The sequence below is a fragment of the Fundulus heteroclitus genome, chromosome 5 (genome assembly GCF_011125445.2).
Source record: "Fundulus heteroclitus isolate FHET01 chromosome 5, MU-UCD_Fhet_4.1, whole genome shotgun sequence".
Classification (NCBI taxonomy): domain Eukaryota; kingdom Metazoa; phylum Chordata; class Actinopteri; order Cyprinodontiformes; family Fundulidae; genus Fundulus; species Fundulus heteroclitus.
The window spans coordinates 37381481-37406953 of record NC_046365.1 but is presented as its reverse complement, the minus strand read 5'-3'; the positions used below and the strand labels follow the sequence as shown (position 1 = coordinate 37406953).

At 40.4% G+C, this 25473-nt stretch overlaps 1 protein-coding gene across 1 annotated transcript; it reads left to right on the top strand.

Annotated features, from left to right (window-relative positions):
- Positions 1–6298: 6298 nt before the first annotated feature.
- On the top strand, positions 6299–21674 carry ednraa (endothelin receptor type Aa). Its single transcript, NM_001309968.1, is given in 8 exon segments — positions 6299–6549; positions 8288–8818; positions 13194–13321; positions 15481–15679; positions 18760–18912; positions 19005–19138; positions 19885–19993; positions 20664–21674. Coding segments are annotated over 7 exon segments (1278 nt in total). The 5' UTR covers positions 6299–6549; positions 8288–8401; the 3' UTR covers positions 20802–21674.
- The last annotated feature ends 3799 nt before the right edge of the window (positions 21675–25473 follow it).

Here is a 25473-nt window from a genome sequence, read left to right as displayed (position 1 = left end):
AAGCCTGCAGAGTGTTTATCACAGAATCAGCGGCTGCTTATGTTTCATTCCTTAGAGATTCGGGGGGAAAAATACATTGAGAGGAACGTCAGAAGAATTAATGGTTCATTAGCAATTAAAACATATTAAAGATAACTTCTTCCAACTTTTCAGAGCCCTTTTTTTTGGTCTCACAGATATGGAGATATGTTCAAGACATTTTAAACATGCACTCACGAACTTTGTGATTAGGGAAAAGCCAAGTAAGATGAACTGAGGTTCCTGCTTCCTATCAGTGTTTTCTGTCTGACGAGAGCCAGATCAGAAATAGGAATGTTACTAGGCAGCAACTGCTCATGTGAGGATGGTAGAGCCAAACGATTTACAAACCGTTTGGGAAGTTACAGCATTTGTCCTGTTTGTTTTTTAAGAGTCAGTTTGGTTTATATTAAGAAGACCTCTAAAGCCACGCCTGTAGAAGTCTGACAGTAGATATGTTTACATGCACGGAATTTCACGATCCGATTGAAATGTATTTGGATTAAAAAAACAAAAAAATATCAGCTTGTACTGTTTATATGGGCACACAATCAATTAAAGCTATAGTTGGTAATCCGGTTCAGAAATACTTTTTGTTATACTGGGTAAAATGGTCCTTCCATCTTGAAAGTTGTCAATACGTTATGTATTCAGAAAAAAGAGGTTAAAAATTTCTTGTTCCTTCCAAAAAAAGTGAAAAACAAAGCAACTGGACTTGTTTTTCGTAGTTGAAGGAAGAAGTGGGAATTTACCAGCTGAGGGGGTGGCTCTGATTCTGAGGTGGTAAAGAGCAAAGAGCGTTTTCAGTGAGGTCATTCAGGTGAATGCCTGCAATTTTGCTACATACTCTTACAATACCCTGCAGTCTATTCCCTGTAATAATCGCTTAGAGCAGGGATCTGCTACCTTAACAATCCAAAGAGCATTTTTTTTCATCTCAATCCAGCTAAATGAAATTCATTTGGAGTGTTATATTTATTTTAGTTTTTCTTTATTGGAAAAGAGGGGATAAACGCTTCTGGGACAGTACAGTAAAGGGAGTGTTCAATATTTAGCAGTATTTGTCAAAAAAGCAGTTATTCTAAAACATATGTTGATGTTCAATGGGTAACCTTAATTTCTTATATTCTTATTAATTTCTTAATTTCTTATTGCAAAAAGAGACTAGGAGTTCATGGAACTTTACAGCAAAGGAATTATGAGCTATTTATTTGTCTTTGAAACACTGTAATGATGAAAAAGTAGTGGTTGTTCAAAAACATTTTTTAATCAATGTCAAAGTCATACTTTTACAGTAACAGCATCAATAAATCCTTAAGTTCCTAGTGTTGTTTATTAGCGCCAACCCTAAATTTAACACTGATTGTACGTCCAATGTTCAAATCAATTAATCTTCAATTAATTAAAAGTCTGTTTAAGAGTATAACACAAGTACTAAAAGTTTTTTGTACAAATGGGTATAAACTCAGGTATCTTAATGTGTGAATCATAATCATGATTCCTGTTTTGTTATTATTTAAAATTAATTACTTCATTTTCTTAGGGGCCTTTTGGGCATTGCCTTGAATTTTATCCTAACAACACAATGTTTATGCCCAGTTTCACCTACTCCCTGATTTATGATCGAATTGCTGATGCTGGTAAAAGTGAGTCATCAGTTATATCAGCTTGTGTTTGGGAGTGGTGGTGGGGGGGGGGGGGGGGGGGGGTTGCTGTTGGAATGCAGCTGAGATATGAAGCAGATCTTGAATATCCTTTAAATGCAAACCGTGTCAGTGGCACACAGTTTAAACTACAACCCTGTTAGTGGTGGGTAAACTTTTAAAAAGTAAGACCATGTAATAATAAGTTTTGTGGTTATGTAGTCACCATTCAGGGTTTGTCATGCATTGTAGTTCTTAAAGAGTTTATTTAAAACTTCTCTGTAGAAATAACATAAAAGATTTAGTCTCTAATCCCTGTCATGCATGCTCACAATCAAGCATTTATAACGTACACATAACCAAGAATGACTTGTAATCATCTCTAAGTAGGTGTTGCTCCAGTTGTGACAGTCATGCAGCACTTTTTTTACCTTCTTTAATTTACTTTTCAGTATTTGATACCTGTTTGAAAATAAATTAAACTAAGATGTCAAGAGCACCAAAGGCTCCTTTAAACGGCAATCATTTATTCATCTAATCTTTGTCAAGAAATAACTCTTTTTCTAATTAATCTGTTAATTTTACCTTGAATATTTCATTTTGTATCAAGTGCTTGCAGTAATCAGAACATGAGGAGGGAAAAAATGTTTCACGAAGACTCTGAGTTTCTGTTTTTGTCTGTGCTGTAACTTTTTGTTTGTGTGAACCATATGTCCCAAATTAATGAATCCAGGCAGTAAACTGAGGCCTCCTTCACTCTGTCACTGCTTCTTGTCACAGTAGGATTGGCCTCAAACTCTTTCTCTGAGCTTCCCCGCTCCATCTCTTCTGCTCCCTTCACTGGGTCGCTCCCCTCTGTTCTTTCTGTTTTCGCGCAAGTGTCCCAGTTATAAAATTGCTTACATCCTTCTCAGTCTGGGGCTGGATTGAAATTTCCCATAGGGTATGTACCAATATGCAGAGAGCACACTTCGACAGATGCCATCAGAGAACAAGCATATGAATTACCAGGCAGCCTGCCATCTTTGAGTTCAGACAGAATGGCATTAATACCTGATTACGATCCAAACAACAACACAACAACAACATGAAAGCCAAAGCAACTGGGAGCAGGTAAAGGTTTCATCATTTATATATTAATGGATTAACTAACAAAGACTTTTCCACCACCCCTCACCCCCCGCCCCCCCCTTCCCAAAAGTTAAAATGTCACGGATGCTGCCAGCATTCAGAGGACATGTGGGGAAAAAAGGACAGAAAAAACTAGGGTTAAGTTGTCAGCAAATTTCATTCCAACTGGTTAAATATTTACCACTGCTGACCATAACTAATTAAAAGACTTTGAGATATCCATGACAACAATTAAAGAAAACATCATTCCTTTAATTTTGAATAGTGGTAAATATAGGCATTACCTAATTACCCGAAGCATATGGCAGAAGGTAAACTACTCTCAAATTACCCACGTGCAATCATTTTCCATTTATTATTAAGAAACACGCAAATGCTTCACAAAATGATAATTATCAAATAGAACTCAGTCTATTACAGATCTGGTGTCTATGCAAGTTTACAAACTTTGTGCGTATCTGATACGGTCGCTGGTGGATCTCCAGCTAAGCTAAGACACTCTGCCACAGTTTTTTTTTTTTTGACATTTTTTTGTCAACAAATTCTTTGGCATGAGCATTAACACATAAATATACCACAAATAACCACTGTGGAGATTATCTCACTTCAGGTGATCGGTACAGTAGGGAAATGTGAATGAAATGTTTTATTGCTCTTTATAAGGTGCTACATTTACATGTTAAGATGAACAGGTATCAAGTATAGAAAAAAAATTAAAAGTAACTTGCCCTGTCCTGAAGCAGTAGCACACTGTAAATTAGACACAATTAAAAATACTTTACTAATCATCCATCCATCCATCCATCCATTTTCTGACCCGCTTAATCCCTCATGGGGTCACGGGGGTTGCTGGTGCCTATCTCCAGCGTTCACTGGGCGAGAGGCGGGGTACACTCTTGACAGGTCGTCAATCTCTTTACTAATCAAAACAGAGAAATTAAATGTGGATGTAACTCATGTTTTTTGCAGGAATCTTTGAAAAGGAAGTTGTTGTAGATGCTGGTGCTGATGCTGTGGGCAGGATGGATTTCCTGTAGCGGTCTGTCTTCCAGTGGAGCTGAAGAAGCCTCTGTCTAAAGACGATGTGTTGTCGTTTGATAGTCTGATGAAGAGGATGTTCAGGTGTGTCCGTAATGTTCATCATTTTGTGAAGAATCGTTCTTTGCACCACCATCTCCAGAGTTTCTAAAGGAATCCTGGAACAGAGCCAGCCATCTTCATCATCTCGTTGAGCTTTCATCCTAACATGCATCACACAGTAATCGTCACACATAGGGCTACTACAGAAACATTAAAGGACTTGATGTTTCAAAAAGCATACCTCATTTATTCATGTTTAGACCAATTTGAAACGTGAGTTTAGATTTGAAGGGAATAGAAAAACTAGAAACAAACACCTTCATGACATCCACCTTAAATCTAAACACAACGTCAGAATTGAAAAAGCATTTGCACTCATGATGAATGTATGAAATTTGTGACTTCTACGTAATCCAAAGAAAGTAGAGCACAAAAAAAGTTGCTTTATTTTCCTGGCACAAAATGGTGCAACACGGGTTGCTTCATTTGGAAAGAGTAGCCGTCTTGTTAACAAAATGCTGCGGGTTTTATTCCAGCTTACCTACCACATGACAGTGTGCCTCTGGGCAAGGCATTTAACCCCAAGTTGTCGAACACATTCTGTGTGTGAATGTGTGTATTTTGTGTGCAGCTGGGTGAACGTGATACTTTGAGTGGTCGGTATGATTAGAGAATTGCTATTTAGGTTCAACCCATTTACAAAATTGTTTCTGGTGACATTTTTTAAGCCAAAATATTAACTAAAACAGATTACACAACAAGCAAATGTCCTAAAATTGAAAAGTACGTATGTGCACATTTCACATTATTCAACTTCAGTTAGATGCTATCAGAGATCTAAACTTTAGCTAAAGAGAGAACATAATGTCCACAATGACACTAACAATTTTCAAGTGTGAAAAAATAGTTAATTAATTTTTAAAAGTAATAAAACTAAATTGGTTAATATTAGAAAAGAACTTACAAGTTTCTCTGAACACCCTGAGACCTTGACGAATCTCAGCCAATCACAGCACGGAAATGCTGGATGTGTTTCTATCACACACATCTTCCTTCTTTTCATTGTGCTTGCTTGTGTGTGTGTGTGTGTGTGTGTGTGTGTGTGTGTGTGTGTGTGTGTGTGTGTGTGTGTGTGTGTGTGTGGTCAATAATAAAAGCTTGCTTTGGATGCTCATAAATACATATTGCAGTATTGCCTTGCTGTGTTTTAATACAGAGCCTTCAACAATTATAGGCACGCCTGGTAAAGAAAAGCCTTAAAATAAATAGTTATTATAGGGATGGTCTCCCAAAGATGATCCTCTCTCTGCTGCTGGTTTCTAAAAAAGTGATTCTATTTTACCTCCTTGACCATCTTACTCACTGAGTAACATCAACTTGGGCTTCTTATCCAGCTGTGTTTGTGAACATTACATTTGTTTCCATTTTGTCATTGTGAGATTACGCCATTGTAATACATGATGAATTTTATTGTAAACATTCCAGGAAGTATAAAAAAGTATGTCTTAGATAAATCATGCTAATTTACAATTGAATAACTTAATCCAGAAGGAGATCCAAAAGATTAAGAAAAAAAAAAATATATATATATATATATATGTGTGTGTGTGTGTTTGTCAATTCTGACAGCCATTTTAATTTTAAATCAATAGCTTTGCTCTTACGGTATTTGCTGCATCAGCATTTTTGTAAAGCATAAGGCACATGGTAGTGAATCTGAAAGCCTCCTTCCTGCTCTCAGCTCCCATCAGGACAAACGGTCCATTTTGAAAACCATAATGCGCGCTGATGTATGGGCACTCATTGCTCTTGACATTGAACTTTTTTTCCCCCTCCGTCACGCACGGTTCTGGTCATCTCAGGGAGCTCTCTCTCTCTCTCTCTCTCTCTGTCTGTGACTTGTTCGGCTTTGTTTGACAAGCCCTTGTGTTCACTTGGTTTGTTTTTGTTTGTGAGAAATTTGATGAAGTGGCACAGATTTAATCTGGCCACACACGGAGTGCATAAAACGTAAAGACTGATCGATTGCAAGTTTTCATCTCCCCTCAGTCGTATGAAAACACACGTGGAAATAAACTTTGTCCCGTTTTCAGAAAAGCTGATTTCTGCAGCCTTTTTAATCGATGCAACCCATAAATGTGAGTGAGGAGGGGGATTGAATGGGAAGGTAGGAGGGAATTAATGAAGGGGGCACATCGGCCCTATGTCCTATGTGTGTGTGTGTGTGTGTGTGTGTGTGTGTGTGTGTGTGTGTGTGTGTGTGTGGTGCTGTTGGATATGACTGTCAGCAGGCGGTGCCTCTCAGAAAAAAAGGAGAAAGGAGGGTGATGTTTCCAAAGGGGGCCCAGTCTGTTACCGAAGGGAGGTGGAGACTACTATCCCACCCAGTCAAAGTGTCTTGCTGGGGCTCTGACATGCACACACACACACACACACACACACATATGCACAGAGTTGCACACACGCTTAGACATACTGCAAACTCTCCACAGGAAACTCTGAGCCATAATGCGAAGGCACCTCAGAGCAGACGGGTGCATTGCTCAAACCAAGTGGGATACGGCGCAGCTTTGATAGTGCGTTAATTACTCATGTGATGTGATACAGATGTCTCGGGGCTTCAGCTGAAAGTTTGCCTGACGGTTTCCAAGGGGGCCAGGCAGGCGTTTTAGAACCGGTAGGTGAAAACCAAACGTATTTATTATTTATGCACAGATCAGTTTGCGTGCTGTCACAGATCCCAGCAGTGTCGTGCTGATGTTAAACTGCGATGCTACTTGAAGGGCTGGCTTCTAAATAGTTCTTTGTGTACTTGGTGACAGCGGGGACTTTGAACAGGAAGAACTTCGGGCTAAAAGACTTGCCTGCACCACGACATGATGAAATGGGCTGTGGATCCAAGATTTTTGAAACTTTAACGCGTCTAACAGCTCAATGTATTGAACTGTTCTGAATTTTTCAGGAAATTTGCTCATCCCTCAGTGAAAATGAGAGTATAATCCAACAGGAAACGGAATCTCTGGGATTACTGTTTAGTTTAATCTGGTCTGTATTTGAACTTTAATGCTTACGATGCATAGCTTTCATGAAACCGGCCCAGCGGCACATTTTATTTGCTTAAACCCACAACCACATGCTCTAAACATTTGGAAATTAGAAACAGAGGGAGAACATGGAGCTGTGGAAATCTTGCAGTGCAAAAGAACATCTGTCCAAACAGCACTATTGGCTGTATTACTGACTGAAAGAGGTAGCTTGTTTTTTATGCAGGAAATACTAAAAGCAACAAAGGCTTTCAATACACTCGGTTGATGCCTTGTATTGAATGTCTGAGTATAACTAGAGGTGGCAACACCCATCTGTGGGCCCCTTTTTGAAGTCTTAAAGACCTTAAACTTCCCAAAAGCTCCTGATTGAGACATTAGTGCTTCAAACTTTCTTCTACAGTGCCTTGCAAAAGTGTTCATAGCTCCTAAACCTTCTCAACCGCTCTGTTATAGCGTAAGACTTATATATATTTAAAAAGATTTTCTATGATAGACCGACAGAAAGCAAGGCGTAATTGTGAAGTTGCAGGAAAATGACACATGGCTTTCATGTGTAATTTTCCCTCACTTACCCTCATGCAACTTAATCAAATCCAGAGCTACCAGTTGCCTTCAATTGTCACCCAACTGATAAATTGAGAAACCCCTGCGTGCAAATTTATTCTCAGTATAAAAACAGCTGTTCTCTGCAGACCTCGGAGGTTTGTTGGAGAACATTAGTGAAAAAACACAGCAAACATGTCTAATGCAAAACAGGCACTTTTCGATCCCTAGTCTGAAAAAAAAGAAGGAAATTGTTAAACCTGGACAAGGAGAGCAATAATCAGGGAGGCAGACCAAGAGATCCATGGTAACTCTGGAGGAGCTGCAGAGATATACCGCTCAGGATGGAGAATCTGTTGACAGAGCAACTAATTGTTGTGCACTTCACAAATCTGGCTTTTATGGAAGAGTGGCAATACTTAAATTAATTAAAACACGGTGGTGGCAGTATCCTGCTGTGGGGATATTTGTTTCCAGCAGAAACATGGAACCTGATCATAGCTTTGTTTTTCTTGATCACAGATGATCAAGAAAAGATGGATCATGATAATTACAGGACAGTCCTAGGGGGGGGGGGGGAAACAATCTTCAAAAATTGTTCAAACAATGCAGAATTTTCCATTCACTTTGACAGGATGTACAACCCCGGTTGAACTTCTTAAATAAATACATTAAAAGTTGTGTTAGCAGCCAAAAAAAAGGTGTATGAATACATTTGCAAGGCTCTGTACCTTGAATCTCTTATTAGACTTTGCTTTATCTTTAGTTTTAACCCATTTACTGTAAAATATAACTGGTTCTTCTTGTTTCTTTTCATTCCCGCAGTGACATATTGAGGCAGTCTTCCAGTCAGTGAAATCAAAGAGCTCGATGTATTCGATAATGGGGACCACAGCTTGGCATATGCTCATGCTAATGGCCTGTTTGGCAGCCAGAGGAATGTGCCAGATAAAGGAAGCCGAGGACTCTCTGTCTGTCATCCTGGTCCACTCCACCCTCCAGTCCCCCGGTTTCCACAGCACCATCAGTCCAAGCGCAGGAACCGGTCCCCCGCCATTTGTCCCGGGAGTTCAGGCTCAAGCGTTGGGATCCAGCTCTGTCAATGACACAGTCGTGAAGAAGCCAGTGCGACCCCCGAGGTGCCTTGTAAATCCCTCAATTAGCAACTATTTTAAGTACATCAACACCGTCATTTCAATTATCGTCTTTGTGGTCGGCCTGGTCGGAAACGCCACCCTCCTAAGGATTATATACCAGCATAAGTGCATGAGGAACGGGCCCAACGCCCTGATTGCCAGCCTTGCCCTGGGTGACCTTATCTACATTTTCATTGATATACCGATCAATGTGTACAAGGTAGAGCTCTCACTTCACTTTCTGTGTGTTTTTTCATGGTCTTAACTTTATTTTCATAGCCAGGCTGCTGAGTGACGGCTCACACACTGTTGATATGATGAAAAGCAGCAACAATGGAGGAGACGTGGTCAGATAAAGCAGGAATATTACAGACGGGAAAGGGGTAGGGGGCTGGGCTGGGGTAGTGGGAAAGGCGGTTGAAGAGAGTGTAGGAGCAGACGGGAAAGCGCAAGACCAAGGGGCGTTATCTGTCTCATGAAGTCCGATAAGTGATGAGAGGAGCACGGATATGACGGTTTTAAATAAACACAAGAGTCGGGCTGGAGTCAGGCATGCCACTCATCGTTTATTTAACTTTATCACACCAGGACCTCTGGTATTTATTCATTTACAGTGTCACGAAAAAGTATTTTCACCAGTCACAGATTTCTTCGCTTTTATCTCTACTGTCACACGTAGATGTTTCACATAATCAAACAAATTTTAGGATCAGACAGAAATAACCTTAACTTCCACCACAAACTGCAATGCATATACACGAGTAAATACAAAAAGCACTTTTGAACTGGTTTTATTTTTTTAAAGAGATTTTTTTTTTATCCAAACTAACTTGGTCCTTGTTGAAAAGGTTATTCTCCAAAGAGTGGACGACAACCAGTTATTAGATTCAGCGGCTAATTACTTCTGAGGCCACTTTAGTCTTGGTAGCCTGTTTCTCTTAGTAAATAAAAGCATAGTTAGAAAACAGCTTGTTTTTGTAATCACTCAGGTTATCTTTGTGAGATTTGAAAAATTTTTATGATATGAGACATTTATGTTTGTGGAAAAAAGCAGTAAACACAGCAATCTGTTATAGGCCAAAATGGTTTTTTTTCACAGCTCTGTGTTTATGACTGATTAAAAGTACAAATATAGATCATGTGAACATTTCACAATTTAAGTTTTATTTATTCCTGTATTTATGTAAAGCATGCACCATATCTTAACCTTCAATCATTTAAGGTATAGATGCATCCGTTTCTTGAAGATTAACCTGAGAGTGTAGTTGAGTTTTTTTTTTTTTTTTTTAGTTAGAGATTTTTTGTGGTTTGAAGTGACTCACAGCTCTGCTGTTTACTTTTACGACCACTTGAAAATATATAACGTTGCGTGACATATGTGTTAAACAGTTGCAGACCCTTCTTGCCCTAACTTGGCTTATGCCAGTAAACACTGTCAGGCTTTGTGTAATAATAAAGAGGCATGGCAGAGTTTAGAGCTCAGTCACACTGGTCTTTGCGCAGCCACATTAAAAGGACGTCATTTGGCACAGAAAGAAGTCAGGGGAGCCACCTGGTTAAAATTAACTTGGGACTCTGAGGGCCCAGCAACTTTGTTGTCTGAGCAAAACATGTGCAAAGAGGAAACAAAGAATCTTACGGGGGGAGAAGTCTGCGCACAAACAAAGACTAAGCCACGTCCACAAGGTTGCAACTCCCCTGCCCCTACTTCCTAGGAGTAAGGACACCGTTTCCAAAAACACTATCCCATTGTTTTTATGTTCAAGGGGGAAAGTACCTCAAAAGAACAAAGGTAACATTTTCACAAAGATGTCCTTGTTAAAAACATGAACGTAAAGGAAACTGGTACAGAACCCTGATGTCTATAGTTCACTTTAGATGTGATTGTGGCCACATTGAATGCTTGTCATTATGACACTGAGACACCTTCATATTTTCTCAACAAGCCCTAGTTTGCACTCGCTTCTTTTGCTTCACTCCTTCTATCTTTAATTTACTTTTAGTAACTTTGTGACATTTTTGCACATTAAAACCACAAACTATAAGTGCTTGGGATTTAAGTTAACATTAGGAGAGTTCTGAAGGCAGTTTATTTCCCAGAATTTTATTTTGGAAGATCAGCGCATAGGCAAGCTGTCATGATTTGGGAGGTTGTGGCTGGACCAAAGTGCCAACAGGAGTCCGAAGATGACAGGTTTTAATGAAATGAGAGAAATAAACGTACAAGAATGACAGGAAAGAAAGGCACTGAACGTAAACAAGGAGCAGGGAGATAGCATAATGGAGGAAACAGCTAATGAGAAAGGAAAACCTGACAGTTTATATACCGAGAGAGGGAGCGGAGTAAGTAATCAGGTGGTTATGGGCAACAGCTCAGACCAATGAAGACTAAGGGAACTGAGAATGAAACACACAGGGAAATCTAACAGAATATGAACCAAACAAACAAAAAAGAATGAACTAAGAACAGAATTCCCCAACTAATCAAACAAACATTTAAGGATGATAAATGAAATAAAGCACAATCCAGTCCAAATACATTGACAAAAGAAAATCTAACACAAATGCCTGGAGATTGTGACCAGAACTATTTACAAATGCATACCCATCCCTTGTCTATATCCACCTATCCTTGCATTGGGGGCTGGTGCCCGCCTCCAGCAGTCACTGGGCAAGAGGTAGGGTCAACCCTGGACAGGCCACCAGTCCATTGCAGAGCAACACAGAGAACAAACAACCACCTAAGGGCAATTTGGAGAGACCTGTTAACCTAACATGTTTGTGGAGTGTGGAAGGAAGCCAGAGTACCTGGAGAGAACCCATTCATGCACAGGAAGTACAAGCAAACTCCAAGCAGAAAGACCTGGGGCCAGGATTTGAACTGAGGACATTCTGTAGGGCTGCAAGGCAACAGTGCTACTAACTGAGCCACTGTGCAGCCATAAAAACAGCGATTACAAAAAACCCTTCAAGTTGTGGAAACCATCCATCCATTTCCTTTCACTTCACAATAATGCACTGCATTGTCCATAAAACCATAATAAAAATGCACTGACATCTGTGTTTGAAGCATGGCAAAAATGTGGAAATGTTTAGGGTGGATAAAAATTCTTCCTGAGTCTGAAAGTCAGGAACGAAAGTTTTAGGGCTATAAAATAGGTCTGAATCCATGTTAACAGAACAGTTTGATTCAGCATTTCCCAACGTTCCTGCATTAGCATATTTATGAGAAAATCAATTTTATTAGATCCATCCTTCCTATGCAATAAGGGGAAACGACTTACACCTTTATTTCTCTCAGTTACACACATTTTCTACATGGATTTGTAGATATCAGATTCTGCTAACTTCCATGAACGCCTACCGTTCAACACAACAAGGTTATATACTACAAAAAGAAACAAATGTAATCTAAACAACTAGTATTCCCCATCAGACTATTGCAAATCTGGCAGACTTTTTTCTGGTGAACTAAGTGCCACCACTATAAGTTAATGACATTATCCGATTGCTCTTCTTCACAGCTGATTTTGCAGTAGATGTAACATGATCCCCAGATTTTAAGGACATAAGCATTTATATTACAAATTGGCACCACTATTGCCGATTCGATGACAACACATCAAAAATTGTGATTCAATGACCCATTGTTGACTTTCCTTTTTCATGTTAAGCTATGCAGATGCTCTGTCAGTAATAATGAAGGTTCACTACACTAGATGCTTACGAATGCTAGGAGTGGCTGAGATGGTGGGGGAGTTGGGCCTGAGTTCTGATTGATTCAGCTGACTGGCGGCTTGGGGACACTCATAAACTTTGAAGCCATGGCAAAAATAACTCCTCTGTCGTTGCACAAATGTGGTAACCTGACGCCGCCAGATAGATTTGCTTCGCATATCCATCTGGAAACCTTCCGTTGAAGTAATTTTGGGAAGGGGCGAAAATACTGGTTAGCTGATTGGCCTGTGTTGGTGATAGACGGGCCAAATAAACCAATCAGATTCGTCATCACTCGTAACAGAGCGACGACGAAAACACAACCACAAGCCAAGCTACTCTTGCTGCTGCAGGTAAAGGCTCGTTAGCTCAGCAAAGAAATACTCTGTAATTCCGATAAAACTTTCTCGATAGCCACGCTAACGCTAGTTTCATCGGCTGAAGCCGCCATGTTCTTTAGACTGAACTGTCACGCTTCCCGTTGCGTCACACCTCAACCCGCCTCAAAGCCAACGCTGATTGGACGTTCGTTTGGTGAACGGCTCCAAATTTTCTTTAACGGAGAGTAGCCAGACTGATCTGCGAGTGAAACCTTGAAAGCTCGCGAGACCATCCTGATCTCGCGAGGCTACAAATGTGGTAAAGTTTACCTCTTTCTTGCGATGTTTGTCGTCTTTTTTTTAAAATGCTCTCAATGTGGGTCTAAATGTAGAGATGTTAAACATGTTTTGTACAACACCAAATCCTGTCATCTGTATGAATTACAGATCTTTGATACATGTTTCATCAAGCCATTAAATATGTGCATAATATGTGCTGAAAAATAACCACAGTAGCAGCTGATCGAGTAACATTTGAATGATGAATCTTTTCCCCAGCTCCTGGCATCTCGTTTTCCCTTTGATGACCAGTGGTTTGGCCTGTGTCTGTGCAAGCTGGTGCCTTTCTTGCAGAAAGCCTCTGTTGGCATCACAGTGCTAAACCTGTGTGCCCTCAGTGTGGACAGGTCAGTGCTGTCAGACTCCTAAATAACATGTGAAATCTGTTTGATATGATAGGAAGTGAAAAATAATGATGTTCAAGAAGAAAAATGTGTTACCAATGGTATTGTGGAAATTTATGTGCACAGTGTTGCATGAGGATTTGTGTAATTATTCGAACAACAGTTGTTTTTCATTAAGACTGTTTTTGCAATGAACTAATACAAAGGCAGCAACTTCACACTGATGTTTAACTGTTTCAGTTGTGGTCGTATCAACCCATTTGTAAAGATGCAACATAATAATTGTTTTTTTAACCTTGAACAAAGTTACTAATGCTCTGAATTTATACTGGCAGCCAAGTTTTTGGAAAGAAATAATGGGTAGGAAATGCTAGGTTTATTTTAGCTTTAGCTTTATTTATTTAAGGAACCTCATGGATAACATTCCTTAACAATGACAGGAAGATTAGACGATCATGTTCAGGAAAACCACTGAGATCATCAGCAGCAGCTTTATTTATTCATTTATTGCTTTATTTTCTTCTCTTTTCCATATTAATTAGCAGCTAACACAAATCTGTACACCTATGTGGTGATAAAAAAATGGGCCTCTGTGTTATATTACATTTATACACCTGGGAAAAACAACTAAATTAATTTAGATTAAAAGTTAAAAGACACTCTGGGTACAGGTGAAGTATGAATTTAATTTCTGTTTAATTTTTAGGTGCATCTGTTTCATTTATTTCTACACTAAATCAACACATTTGAATTAAAAATGTGATTTTTCTGTTTTGTGTGGAATTGTGCTGCTGTGATTTCTGATATGGCTTTTTCACACATCTTTACAATGGGTGCTAATAATTGTGCTGGCCACTTTGTGATATGTGCACTTAGTATAGTCTGTATGCATAGCCAGGATGCTGATTAGTTTGAGTTTGATAGAGCCTTAAAAGAACTTTTCAATGAATAAATGATGCTTCTGGAGTGGTGAAGTTCATTATGTCACTTAATGCACTATCTGGCTTCACCGATAAGAGACTCAACCTGCTTTGAAAAGGCTCCAAGGATCAACAAGCCAGACGAGTTTAATAACCTCCATTATGAGAAAGGCCCAGGAACTGTTCAGTTCAAAAACACATCATCTCCCTTTGTTCCTGGAAATGTGCAGAAAATCTATTCGAGTACATATTGCGAGCTATTTTAGTCACCTTTGCATCATTTCACTGCTACAAGAGGAGGAAAAGGTGGATACATTACCACTTAGTGAAATATAAATGCTGCCATGTTGTTCAACAGGGAAATTCAAATGTATCATGAAAAATACATTGTTTTTGCCATAAAATCTTGATGCACAGTTTTACTAAAACATTTCGACAAGTGGTTTCCATTAATGAAACAAACAAGCAAACAATTTATTTAGTGCGCAGCAAACGCAAGCCAACACACAGAGACCTCGCTGCCAACATGGGCCAGCCGGTTTGGAGGCTTCACAAAAATATAAATATTACATATTGAAAATAAACAATTGATCATCTCTCCTCATGAATCCCTAACATTCTGATCGTCTGCTGACTGAGCACTTTGTTATGTTTGGTATTCTGGCGGGCGGAAAGCCACTTTTGTCAGCTGCAGCATTTATTGAGCAAGTGTGATTTTCCAGTGTGGTAGTGCATGCAAACAACAATGGGAGGTAATTTACAACTGAAATTGACATAAAAATTAAAGTTATGCTGAGTTTTTTTGGGGGTTTAGGTTTATTCACACGCTACTGAAACTTTTTCATTGGGGGTGCACTTTTTCAATTTAGTTCAGTCCATTTCTATAGCACCTATTCACAACACATATCATCTCCAAGCACTTTACAAAATCAATTCTATCGAAGCATCCAGACAGATTGTTTTAAAAGGTTTTCTATCGAAGGAAACCCATCAGATTGCATCGAGTCGTTGACTTGCAGCTTCCACTTCACCTGTACGAACAAGTAGCCACAGTGGACATTCGCTTACATGGTGTTGTTGACTTTGCAGCAATCCCTCATACCCAGCATGCATGTTCCAGTTTCCAAATCCAAAATCAGTTACACGGTATCGTAGCACAGCTGAATAATTTTGTATTGTGAAATGATCTCTGTTACCCATGTGCAACGCTGACCGTTCTCTTTCTGACTGCCTGTCTCACAGGTACAGGGCCGTGGCGTCCTGGAGCCGAGTGCAGGGAGTGGGCATCCCTCTGCTCACCGTCATCGAGATCTTGTCCATTTGGGTGTTGTCGCTCATCCTGGCGGTGCCCGAGGCCGTCTGCTTTGACATGGTCACCTTCAACTTCAGCAACAACACCATACACACGTGCATGCTTAACCCGCAGACCGAGTTCATGAGGGTAAATAGCCCTATTCATTTTATGTTTTCACTTTTCAATTCAGTTTGGGTTTAACAGAAATAAAGTACCCTTTTATTTGGCTGAAAACAGGGAATACAGTAGATGATTGTTTACTTTGATTTTCTTTTTTAATTAATTGGGACATTTCCGGCGTATTAAAGTACAAAAACTGAACAGAATTAGTGAAAGTTTTCACCCAATTCACTCATCTCCAGAAAACATGGAGAACTCTTTGTTTAAAACAAAAACTACGTGGCTCCTCGAACACGCTGTAAAAAGAATGGGATAAAACTTAGGTACATCATTAAACACTTGTCGTTAACAGTCATATTCGTGTAAGGCTGCTTGGGAGCAGGAAGCAGGGTGCACTGCACTTGTCAGTAGTATAGAGCCTCAAAAATAGTGCCTTTGCTCTGTGGTTCTGCTTCAATGAACACAACGTTTAGCTATCAGGCATAAAAAAAAGCCTTGACATCTCCTTCTCCAATCAAGAGGAAGAGAAGCAAGAGCAAGCCCCAGTAATGTGGTCAAGTTCAGAGATTTCGGATGAGATGCCTAAACAACATCTCAAACTCACAGTGATCCGGCCACAAACACAAGCAGGGATTACGAGCGCATGATCTCATCTGATTGGCTGTACTGAAACATTGTCACAGAATCCTGAGTTCAATCGAAATACAAATTTAAATGTCACAATGTTTGCTCGGGGTAGGTCGGCACATTTGGAGGCGCGTTGTGCTTTATACCCAGCTGGGCGCCGTTCTCTACCTTAATGAAACACGATCACGAGAAAGGGCTTGGAAGCTCCCACTGCTTCCTATGTTAAAACGGCCTTATGTTACAGATGGATCCACTTATGCTGGCAGAGTTTCTACTCTGAGGTAGAAAACTAAAATAGACCCTTTAAACTGTTTTTATAGACCACTTTAGCTCTTAGCTCATTTTGTGTAAATGCAAAAAAGAAACTCCTTCTCCCACAGTTTCGCGTGGAGACTGTGGTAAATCACATTTCAGTCCTACTGTAAGAATAAAAACAATTGGCCCCTAAGTAAAGACTGAAAAACTGTTCAACTTTGCTCAAGCTTAAGTATTGCTGAACAAGAGGGAAATCAAATGGCAAAACCTTTAAATCCAGTTGTCCTCTTTGCATTTTGACCCCAAATGTGATTAAAAAGTTAGCCAAGGCAGTCAGACATTGCTGCTGTTTACACGGATGCAGTGTCCGTCTGGGGAAATGGGACATTTGGGAAAATTGCACCAAAACATTACTGGATTTAAGGAGACAGAAAATCCAGTCCTGCATCAAAACTACTTGACATGGTAGCTAACATTTAGCTTAATGCCTCCATCATCTTAAAGACAAAGGAGAATGTTTTTAATGGACAACTGACTGTCTCGATTATGTTTGCAAGTATTATTTAAGTGCGTCTATAAAGCTCTGAAGCCATTAACTCCAACATTCTCTGCCTGCGCAATAAATAACCGAAGTTATCATCCATTACAATTAAAGAAATAAAAACATAGAAGAAAGTAAACATGTAAAGAAGACAGGCCAGGGTTAGACAGTCTCCCAGTTCAGTCAATATTTTGAGTAAAGCCTCACTTTCAGATTTGAATGCAGTCATTTTTCTTTCATGTTCTCTCTCTCTCTTAGTGATTGTGGCCTTTCCACATGCCTGACACACATAATTGATTGCAGGCCAAATGCAATTATGGGGTCCTTGGCCCTCAGGTAGCCACATGTGCTTTTCCACACGCTCGAAACTGCTGTAATTTCTACCAGATACCAATACAGTGCTGACCTCTCAGAAACCTGGGTCCTAATAGTATTGTTTATTTGCTACACTTTAATTTTGCTTTTGAGTTTTCTTTACCAAGCGCGATTTATGGGGTGGAAGGTGGGCGGTATTTTTATTTATGATGGCAAAATTCCCTCATAATGATCAATTTACGAGTGGTCTGTAAAGTAGAGAGCCTGTTGTGTGAAAAGGCCTGACAAGATTGTCTCGGTTCTGAAGATAGCATATTTTTCTGAACCACAAGCTTATATTATACTCAGCATAATTGGAACCAGCTTGATTTGCTACTTCTCAGCACGATTCCCATGAACTTCACTGGGAAAACAAGAGCAGCCGAATGGTGTTTTCTGAGGTTTGATTACATACTTGATGCATCTACTGTCGCACCATGTCACTATGAATGATTTTCAGTTTTGGATTTCAGTGACATGTATACAGTTTCAGGTATAAATCAAAGCTGCATCATGAAGATAGTTGAGTTAAAGTCCAGATGACTACTTGTTGGACAAGGATGTGTGTCAGATATGGCTGTTTAGATGGATTCACACAGCCCCACAGATTCCTTAAAGGGACCCAAAATTAGTTGTAACAATGGACTTTATTTGAGAAATATCTATTTTAGATGTTAAAAAAAATACAGTAAACATACTGTCAGCTGTTTAGTTGTTATAAATTTTCATAAAATATTGTTACATGGAAGTTGCCATGTTGTTTACACTGCAATGCATTCTGGTTAAATTATGTATACTAAGTCCTGTAGCGCAAGCTTCGTTCAGCCAAAACAGCAATGATCAATATTAAAGTTAAACCTTTTCAGTTTGAACTGGAGCACATTGAAATTGATGACAATGTAATAATAATAATAATAATAATAATGAAACAATGACTGACTGTATACCGCTTGTAGGATTGTATCATCTGGCAAGTAATGCTCTATGTCAGGTCCGTTAACACCTGCTTAGGGTCTGATTGGTCCGGTCTTCGGTCCGTTAACACCTGCTTAGGGTGTGGTCTTCGGTCTGGTGTCGGGTCTGTAACCGAAACAGCCCTGGCGACCTCTACAGGTGAAAAATCTAACAAAGGATATACAATTTTTTAAGTAATTATGAGTTTTTACATATCACAAACAGCTATTTTTAAGTTAATAGGACAGTTACAACATATTTAGGCCAACATGTTCAACTAATCATGGATCCCTTTACGATCTAATTCCCAGGTGAACAAACTACTGTAGACCTGTAACCTGTGTCTAAGTCAATCACTGTGTTTGCCTTCCTCTAGTTCTACACAGAGGCAAAAGATTGGTGGCTGTTTGGCTTTTACTTTTGTGTCCCACTTACCTGCACCGCTGTCTTCTACACTCTGATGACCTGTGAGATGCTGAACCACCGGAACGGCAGCCTTCGCATCGCGCTCAGTGAACACCTGAAACAGGTTGGACGACACTTTGATTCTGTCTTCAAATAAACAACGACTCTGCGCCTCGTCTCTAAAGGCGTAACCTTATCTTCTGTGTCTCTTTGCAGAGGAGGGAGGTTGCCAAAGCTGTCTTCTGCCTTGTGCTGATCTTTGCCCTCTGCTGGTTCCCTTTGCACCTCAGCAGGATCCTAAAGAAGATGGTATACCGCCAGAATGACAACATGCGCTGTGAGCTCCTCAAGTGAGTTTTTACTGGAACAACCCTGCTTGAACTCATTCTGGATGACTTAATTGGGCATTTATAAAGCATCAGCTTTCTAGAGACAGCACACATGCTCCATTTCTATGGAGCTCAAGTGCTCATTGTGCTCCTCAAAGACGCTGGAGCAATAAAGCACTACTAGCATGAGATTACAGTAATTACTGTACTCTCAAGCTACGGTATGCAGGAACTCTGTGTCCCCAGCTTTGATCATCAACAAGTTCATCATTAGTTAACTACCAACTTGTATCTGGGTAAGAATGTCTGAGCAATCAGGTGTGGCTGGTTTTCATCTGAATCTGTTGTTAGTATGAATAGAAAACTTTAGCCCAGTTTCAATTTGCTCTAATAAATATTTACCCACTTCTGCATGCTGAAAGCTCCAACTGATGGCAGCCCAACCTACTTTTTGATTATATTAGATAATATTATATTGAACTTTAACCCCCAGATGGTCAAGTTGTACTTATATATAGCAAGAAATAACTATAATAAAGGAGACGGTGGCTACCTTGTTCCGATGCAGCACAAAAGTCAATACTACCTCTCTCAACACCATAAACAAACATTACACAAAGATTTGTTTAATGATGTGAAACATTTCCAGTGTAACAAAAAGCAAAAACTAAAAGATGTGGAGGGGGCATACATACCTCGCATTCCTCTTTGATTTTGATCTTTTTTTTTATATATATATAGTTGATCTTTTCACCTTTTTTTTTCAGCTTCCTGTTAGTTTTGGATTACTTCGGCATCAACCTGGCGACAATCAACTCGTGCATAAATCCCATCATTCTATACTTCGTCAGCAAGAAGTTCAAAAACTGCTTCAAGGTGAGATTCTCTCTGATTTTACACACGCACACATCCTTGTTTAAAATATTTACAGAAAACCATGCCTTGAATTCCATTGATTAACAACCCTTTCTGTGGCCTAAACCTAACCTAAACCTAATTGATACCGTAGTCCTAAACCTTACCCCTAAAAACAGCAAACAACTGAGCCAAGCAAAACTGAGGACCAAAACAATTTCCTCACTTTACATCAATGTCCTCAATTTACTAGTAAAATGCGCAAAACAGTGTTCTCACTCATATGTAAGTACAAGTACACACACCAACATACACGGACATACATATACAGGATTACTTTTAAAACACAACCCCCACATCATGTTTGTTTTGAGCTAGTCGGGCCTGTAACATAAACAGGGAACTCAACCTCCGTGTCCATGACTCAGAGGCCGCAGTAGTGATGACGTCCCATGAGCAACGAGCAAAAGCAGCCTGGTGATATATGGAGCCACTTCACCGGCTAAGGTCACACTCTACAAACGTCTGTCAAGGGAGTGTTACCCCAGATAAAGCATGGCTTGTCTTCAGAGGTTAAAGGGGGCTTTGTGGGAACGAATGAGAGATAAGTCCACATGTGGAAAAAAAAAACCCAGTGATAAATGCAGCCATGCTAAAACGTATGTTTCCCTCTCTTTTTATGCTCTCCAAGTCGTGTTTGTGCTGCTGGTGTTACTCCGACAACCAACTGAACAGCATTGGACTCGTGAACGGTACCAGTGTCCAGTGCAAAAGCCCGGAGCCCAACAACCTCCACACCGACAAAAGTATCAGGAAAGACAGCAACTGACCGAGAGTTTAAAACACATGTGATGCTTATGGGAAAATGTATATGTATATTAAAAAAAACAACTAACTTACACCAAGCTATGATGGAACAAATCCATCCGGAAGGAGAAATATTTGGAACTGGAATAAACGAAACCGACCATGGAGTGAGTTTCCTGAACCTCACAGCGGGCCAAGCTTCCTGAGAAAACCCCCCCCTGTGTTCCCACACCCACAGACAGTGACACAGTAGCCCGAGAGGAAGAGAAGGGTGAGGAGGATGACGAGGAGGACTCTTTGAAGGAATGCAGCTGAACTCTATAAATTAATCTCTATCTGGAGCCAAGCGCGTTGTTCCTGTAAAGGGCAGCACCGTCGGGAAGGATGAAGCAACGACCAAAGGACTGACCGCTGGCTGTCAGGGAGAATGATGTCCAGACACGTGTACATGCTGTTCCCAGAAATCGGCTACTCGCTGGGATTAATAACTAAACAAGTATGTCACTGACTCAAACCACAATATTCATCAAGTCTGAAGGTTTGTAATTTATTTGACCTACACACACTGCTATTAGCTGGACAGACACAGTTTACTTTTCCTGATTCTTCAAGATTTTTTTTTTTTATTACAAAACTAAATAGTGGCAGAAGCTTCAATTAATTGGAATGTGGACACGGGCCTAAATATAATAACAGTAAAGTTGTACAATATTCCCAAATGACTGGGTTCACATCTACAGGACTAATAGTGACAGCTGCAGTCCTGCTTTTTAAAGCTCTTGACATCATGACGATTATGATCACTTTTATAACTTTTCATTTCAGATTGTTTTTTGGACTGTAGTTCACAATAGTTTTTATTAATTTCTATGTCCAAACCTGAGAAATATGTGAAGAAAAAGGAAAATAGCCAAGAATCCATATGAAAGTTGCCAAAGATAAAATAATGCTTGGCCTCCCAAGAAGAAAGCAGTCTTGGCAAAAATTTCCAGTTTGAATGTGAGCTCATATAAAATGATACAATTATTTGCTTTAAAGCAATGTGTCCAGTAGAGAGAAGGAAGTCAGAAGAAATACTTTCTGAGAGGTCGACACCGCTTAAGCATTCAAGCCTTTGAATCGACTAATTCTGCGTCTTCAGTTATCAGCTTTGTCCTTGAATGATGGCGAAAAAAGGTGTTTGAAGGGAGAGACTATTTCTTTTTGTCAGTGTGAATAAATCCACCCTCATTAGTTTCACAAATCTACACCACTTTTCCTGCAAAAAGAGTCTTTGGGGACGGTAGGAGTGCTAACTCTAAATTTGTTTTGTTGTCAAGAAGCACATCCACTAGGCATACTTCTATTAAAAAGTTATCTTTTTGTCAAGAGAAAAAACAATTCTGTATAAAATGATAAAATCATCCAAAGGTGGTAGTGTCTTTGCTTTAAGGAAGCAGGGCATAAGGCTTTTTTTTGTGTTGGTTCCTCTAAAATTGCTTATCTGCTGGTTTTCTGGCTCACATATGATGATAATTTGTCTCTTAAGCTAATGAATAGTGGGACGTTGGCATCAACTCTCATATGTACTGAAACTAACTTTTTATCGCAACACTGTGAATTTTACCATAAAAACGCATCAGTAAATGTGTCATTTAAGCTTGTATAACCACATGAACATAAATATCTTTATTACGTTCACTTTTATAAAGTGTTATATCTCAGTAGTAATAAGTAGTACTTTACAATGTTACTTTCATTGACTTTAAGGGGGGGGGGGGTAGTGGCCTAGTGGTTAGAAAAGGGCGCTTGCTTCCTGGAAAGTTTGCAAGTTCCCTGGTTCAACTCCCACAGACTGCCACTCTGGGTCCCTGAGCAAGACCCTTAGCCCCAGAATGCTCCCCTGGGGCTGCACAGTGGAAGCCCACTGCTCCCTAAGGGATGGGTTAAATGCAGAGGACTAATTTCACTGGTATGTAGAACAAAGTTCAATGACAAATAAAGCTGATCATTACTTACCCGTATGCTACAGTTAGAAGATAATTTAAATCCAAAAATGTAGCTTGACTTATAGGACAGGAAGTACAGCTCAACTAAAATGTGGGTTGGTCGTACAAAGGCCAACAAATAGCTAACAGCTATCAAACAGAACCCTATTTAACAGTGAACTAGTAGCAAAAATCTACACAAGGTTGTAATTCTTTAGCATAAAGGATTACATTTTTTTTATTTTTCTTAAGTGAACACAAGTACTTACTTTCTAAGACAGAATAAACTCACCAGCTTGTCACTTTTGGCCACTTTAGCTGTAATTTCTGATTTGTAAACATGGTGGAAAAGTTGTGTGTAAAAGTTTTGGGGTTTTCTGAAGTATCAGTCTATAGTTTTATGTGAAAATGTAGTCAAGTAAAAAAAAAAAAAAAAAAAAACGTCCTTAACTACCGTATCTATGTTTTCTGTCATTGATATGTGAATAACTGCAAACCTGTGTGAGTTTAAATGCGTACCTGCATGCACGTGCACCATTACTTGCACAGAACTGAGTGTTTTTGCACACTTGTGTACAGAGAAATCTTTTCGTTGAAGTGTTATTTTACCACTATTCATCAACGCGATGTATGATAACCTGTGACCAGTGATCTGTTTTCGTTGTTTTATATTCATGTCAGTGCTGCTGCTTAAACCAATAAATCGCTTTCTCCTCCAACTGTATCTGATTGAGATGTCATTCCGGTTTGTCTGAGAAATCAAGCCGTCTTATTCCGTTGCTCCTCTGTGCCTGTGTGAAAGAGGCGTCTGGGAGTGATTTAAAGCACGCTGTGACCTACTCAGAAACTGAGCCCTTTAGGGTTGCTAATGTCAGCAGAGAGGATGTGAACCGCTTGGATGGTGGGAATTTGATACACGTAATTCACTTCTCGTTTCTCCCGCCCAGACCAAAGTTTGACCGCAGAAAGGTCTGCATTAGTCATTTAATGTCCTAAAAGTATTAGACGCTTCTGAAAACTCAGTAGTAAGCAGATGAAAACCTTTTCTTCTGTTAGAAATTCATTTAGTGGAGCACTTATTTTTTTGCATCTAATTGGGTTTTACTCTTTACTCATTTTACTCTGTTAGTGTCAAAAAGAGACAAATAACAGCGCCAAATAAGGCAAATACAAACCTGATAACCATCCTAGGCCCTTGCAGCAGTGGTTTTATCAGACTTAGTTCTGTCATTTGTTTTAGAGATAAATCTTAGCCAGGTCATAAATATTTCGACGCTATTTCACATTGTTCATATAAAAGCGTTTATTTAGTCGTAGCCCTGGAGGACTTGTTGCTAAAAACACTAGAAGTTATTACTTTGTAGTCCTTGATTTAAGGAGGCATAGGAAAAAAAATAAATAGACAAATAAATACTTTTTGTGATGAATTTAGGAGGACCCAAGAAATACCCGAAAACAAGTGAGTACAAAAATAATATCAGTCTTTATTTATGACGCTGCGGCTCGGCCCCTGGTGGTTCGCACTCTGCGACAGGCCGCTCCTGAAGGCAGAGTCTCAGGTTAGTGACCAGCAGATATTAACAGGTTTGTTAGAGAGAAGTGAGGTCACTAACCTGGACGTGCTGAGGGCAGAACTCTGACTCCTTGTTACGAAGGCGTCCGAGAGGGGGTTATCCAGGGCTCTTTTGTCCAGGTCCGGTCCGGGTCTTTGTCAGGGGGAAATCCGTTTAGTTCAGGCAGCGGTCTCCAAGGGGGAATCCAATAGAGCGTCCAGGTCCAGGTCCAGGTCAAATCCAGAAGGCACAGACAGAACAGGGGGGGAGCAGGCGAACTCGTTTACTCACAGACAGGCTGGGGTCGGAATCACGGTGAGGCAGTCCAAAACTCTGAGGCTGACAGGCAGAACCCAGGCAGGCAGACAAATCCAAAGGGGCAGGCAGGTATCCAAAAAACAGAGGCAGAACAGGTCGAGAGGCAGACAGGCAGACAGGAAATTTCAAAAATGCTGGAAGCGCTCACCGTATGGCTAGAGACGTTCTGGCACTGGAGGCTACGATGAGCAGAGCTTTTAAGCAGCCAGGGTGGAGACAGACACAGGTGTGCTGATTGCAATCAGCAGCTCCAGTGCCAGAAACGTTACAGAGCCCCCCCCTCAAGGGCGGATTCCAGACGCCCCAGGTTGGTCTGGATGGGCTCTGTGGAAATCCCGAATGAGGGATTTGTCCAAGACGTGGCGAGCCGGAACCCACTGCCGTTCCTCAGGACCATAACCCTCCCAGTCGATGAGGTACTGGGTGCCTCGACCCCATTTACGAGACTTGAGGATCCTCTTCACGGTGTAGACCGGAGAGCCATCCACCAGACGGGGGGGAGGTGGGGGCGTGGTGGTGGGAGACAGACTGGAGGTGTTGACAGGCTTGATACGGGATACGTGGAAGGTGGGGTGAACCTTCATGGTAGAAGGCAGACGGAGACGGACCGCCACTGGATTGATGATTCTGATGATGGGAAACGGTCCAATGAAGCGTGGCGCCAGCTTCTTGCTGTCCACCCTCAGAGGAAGGTCCCTGGTGGACAGCCAAACCCTATCTCCCACTTGATAGGTTGGAGCAGGAACCCGTCGACGATTGGCTGCACGGGACTGACTCTGAGATGCGGCGAGTATGGCCTTCCTGGCCCTTCTCCAGGCTCGCCGACATCTCAGAGCAGAAAGACGGGCGGACGGGA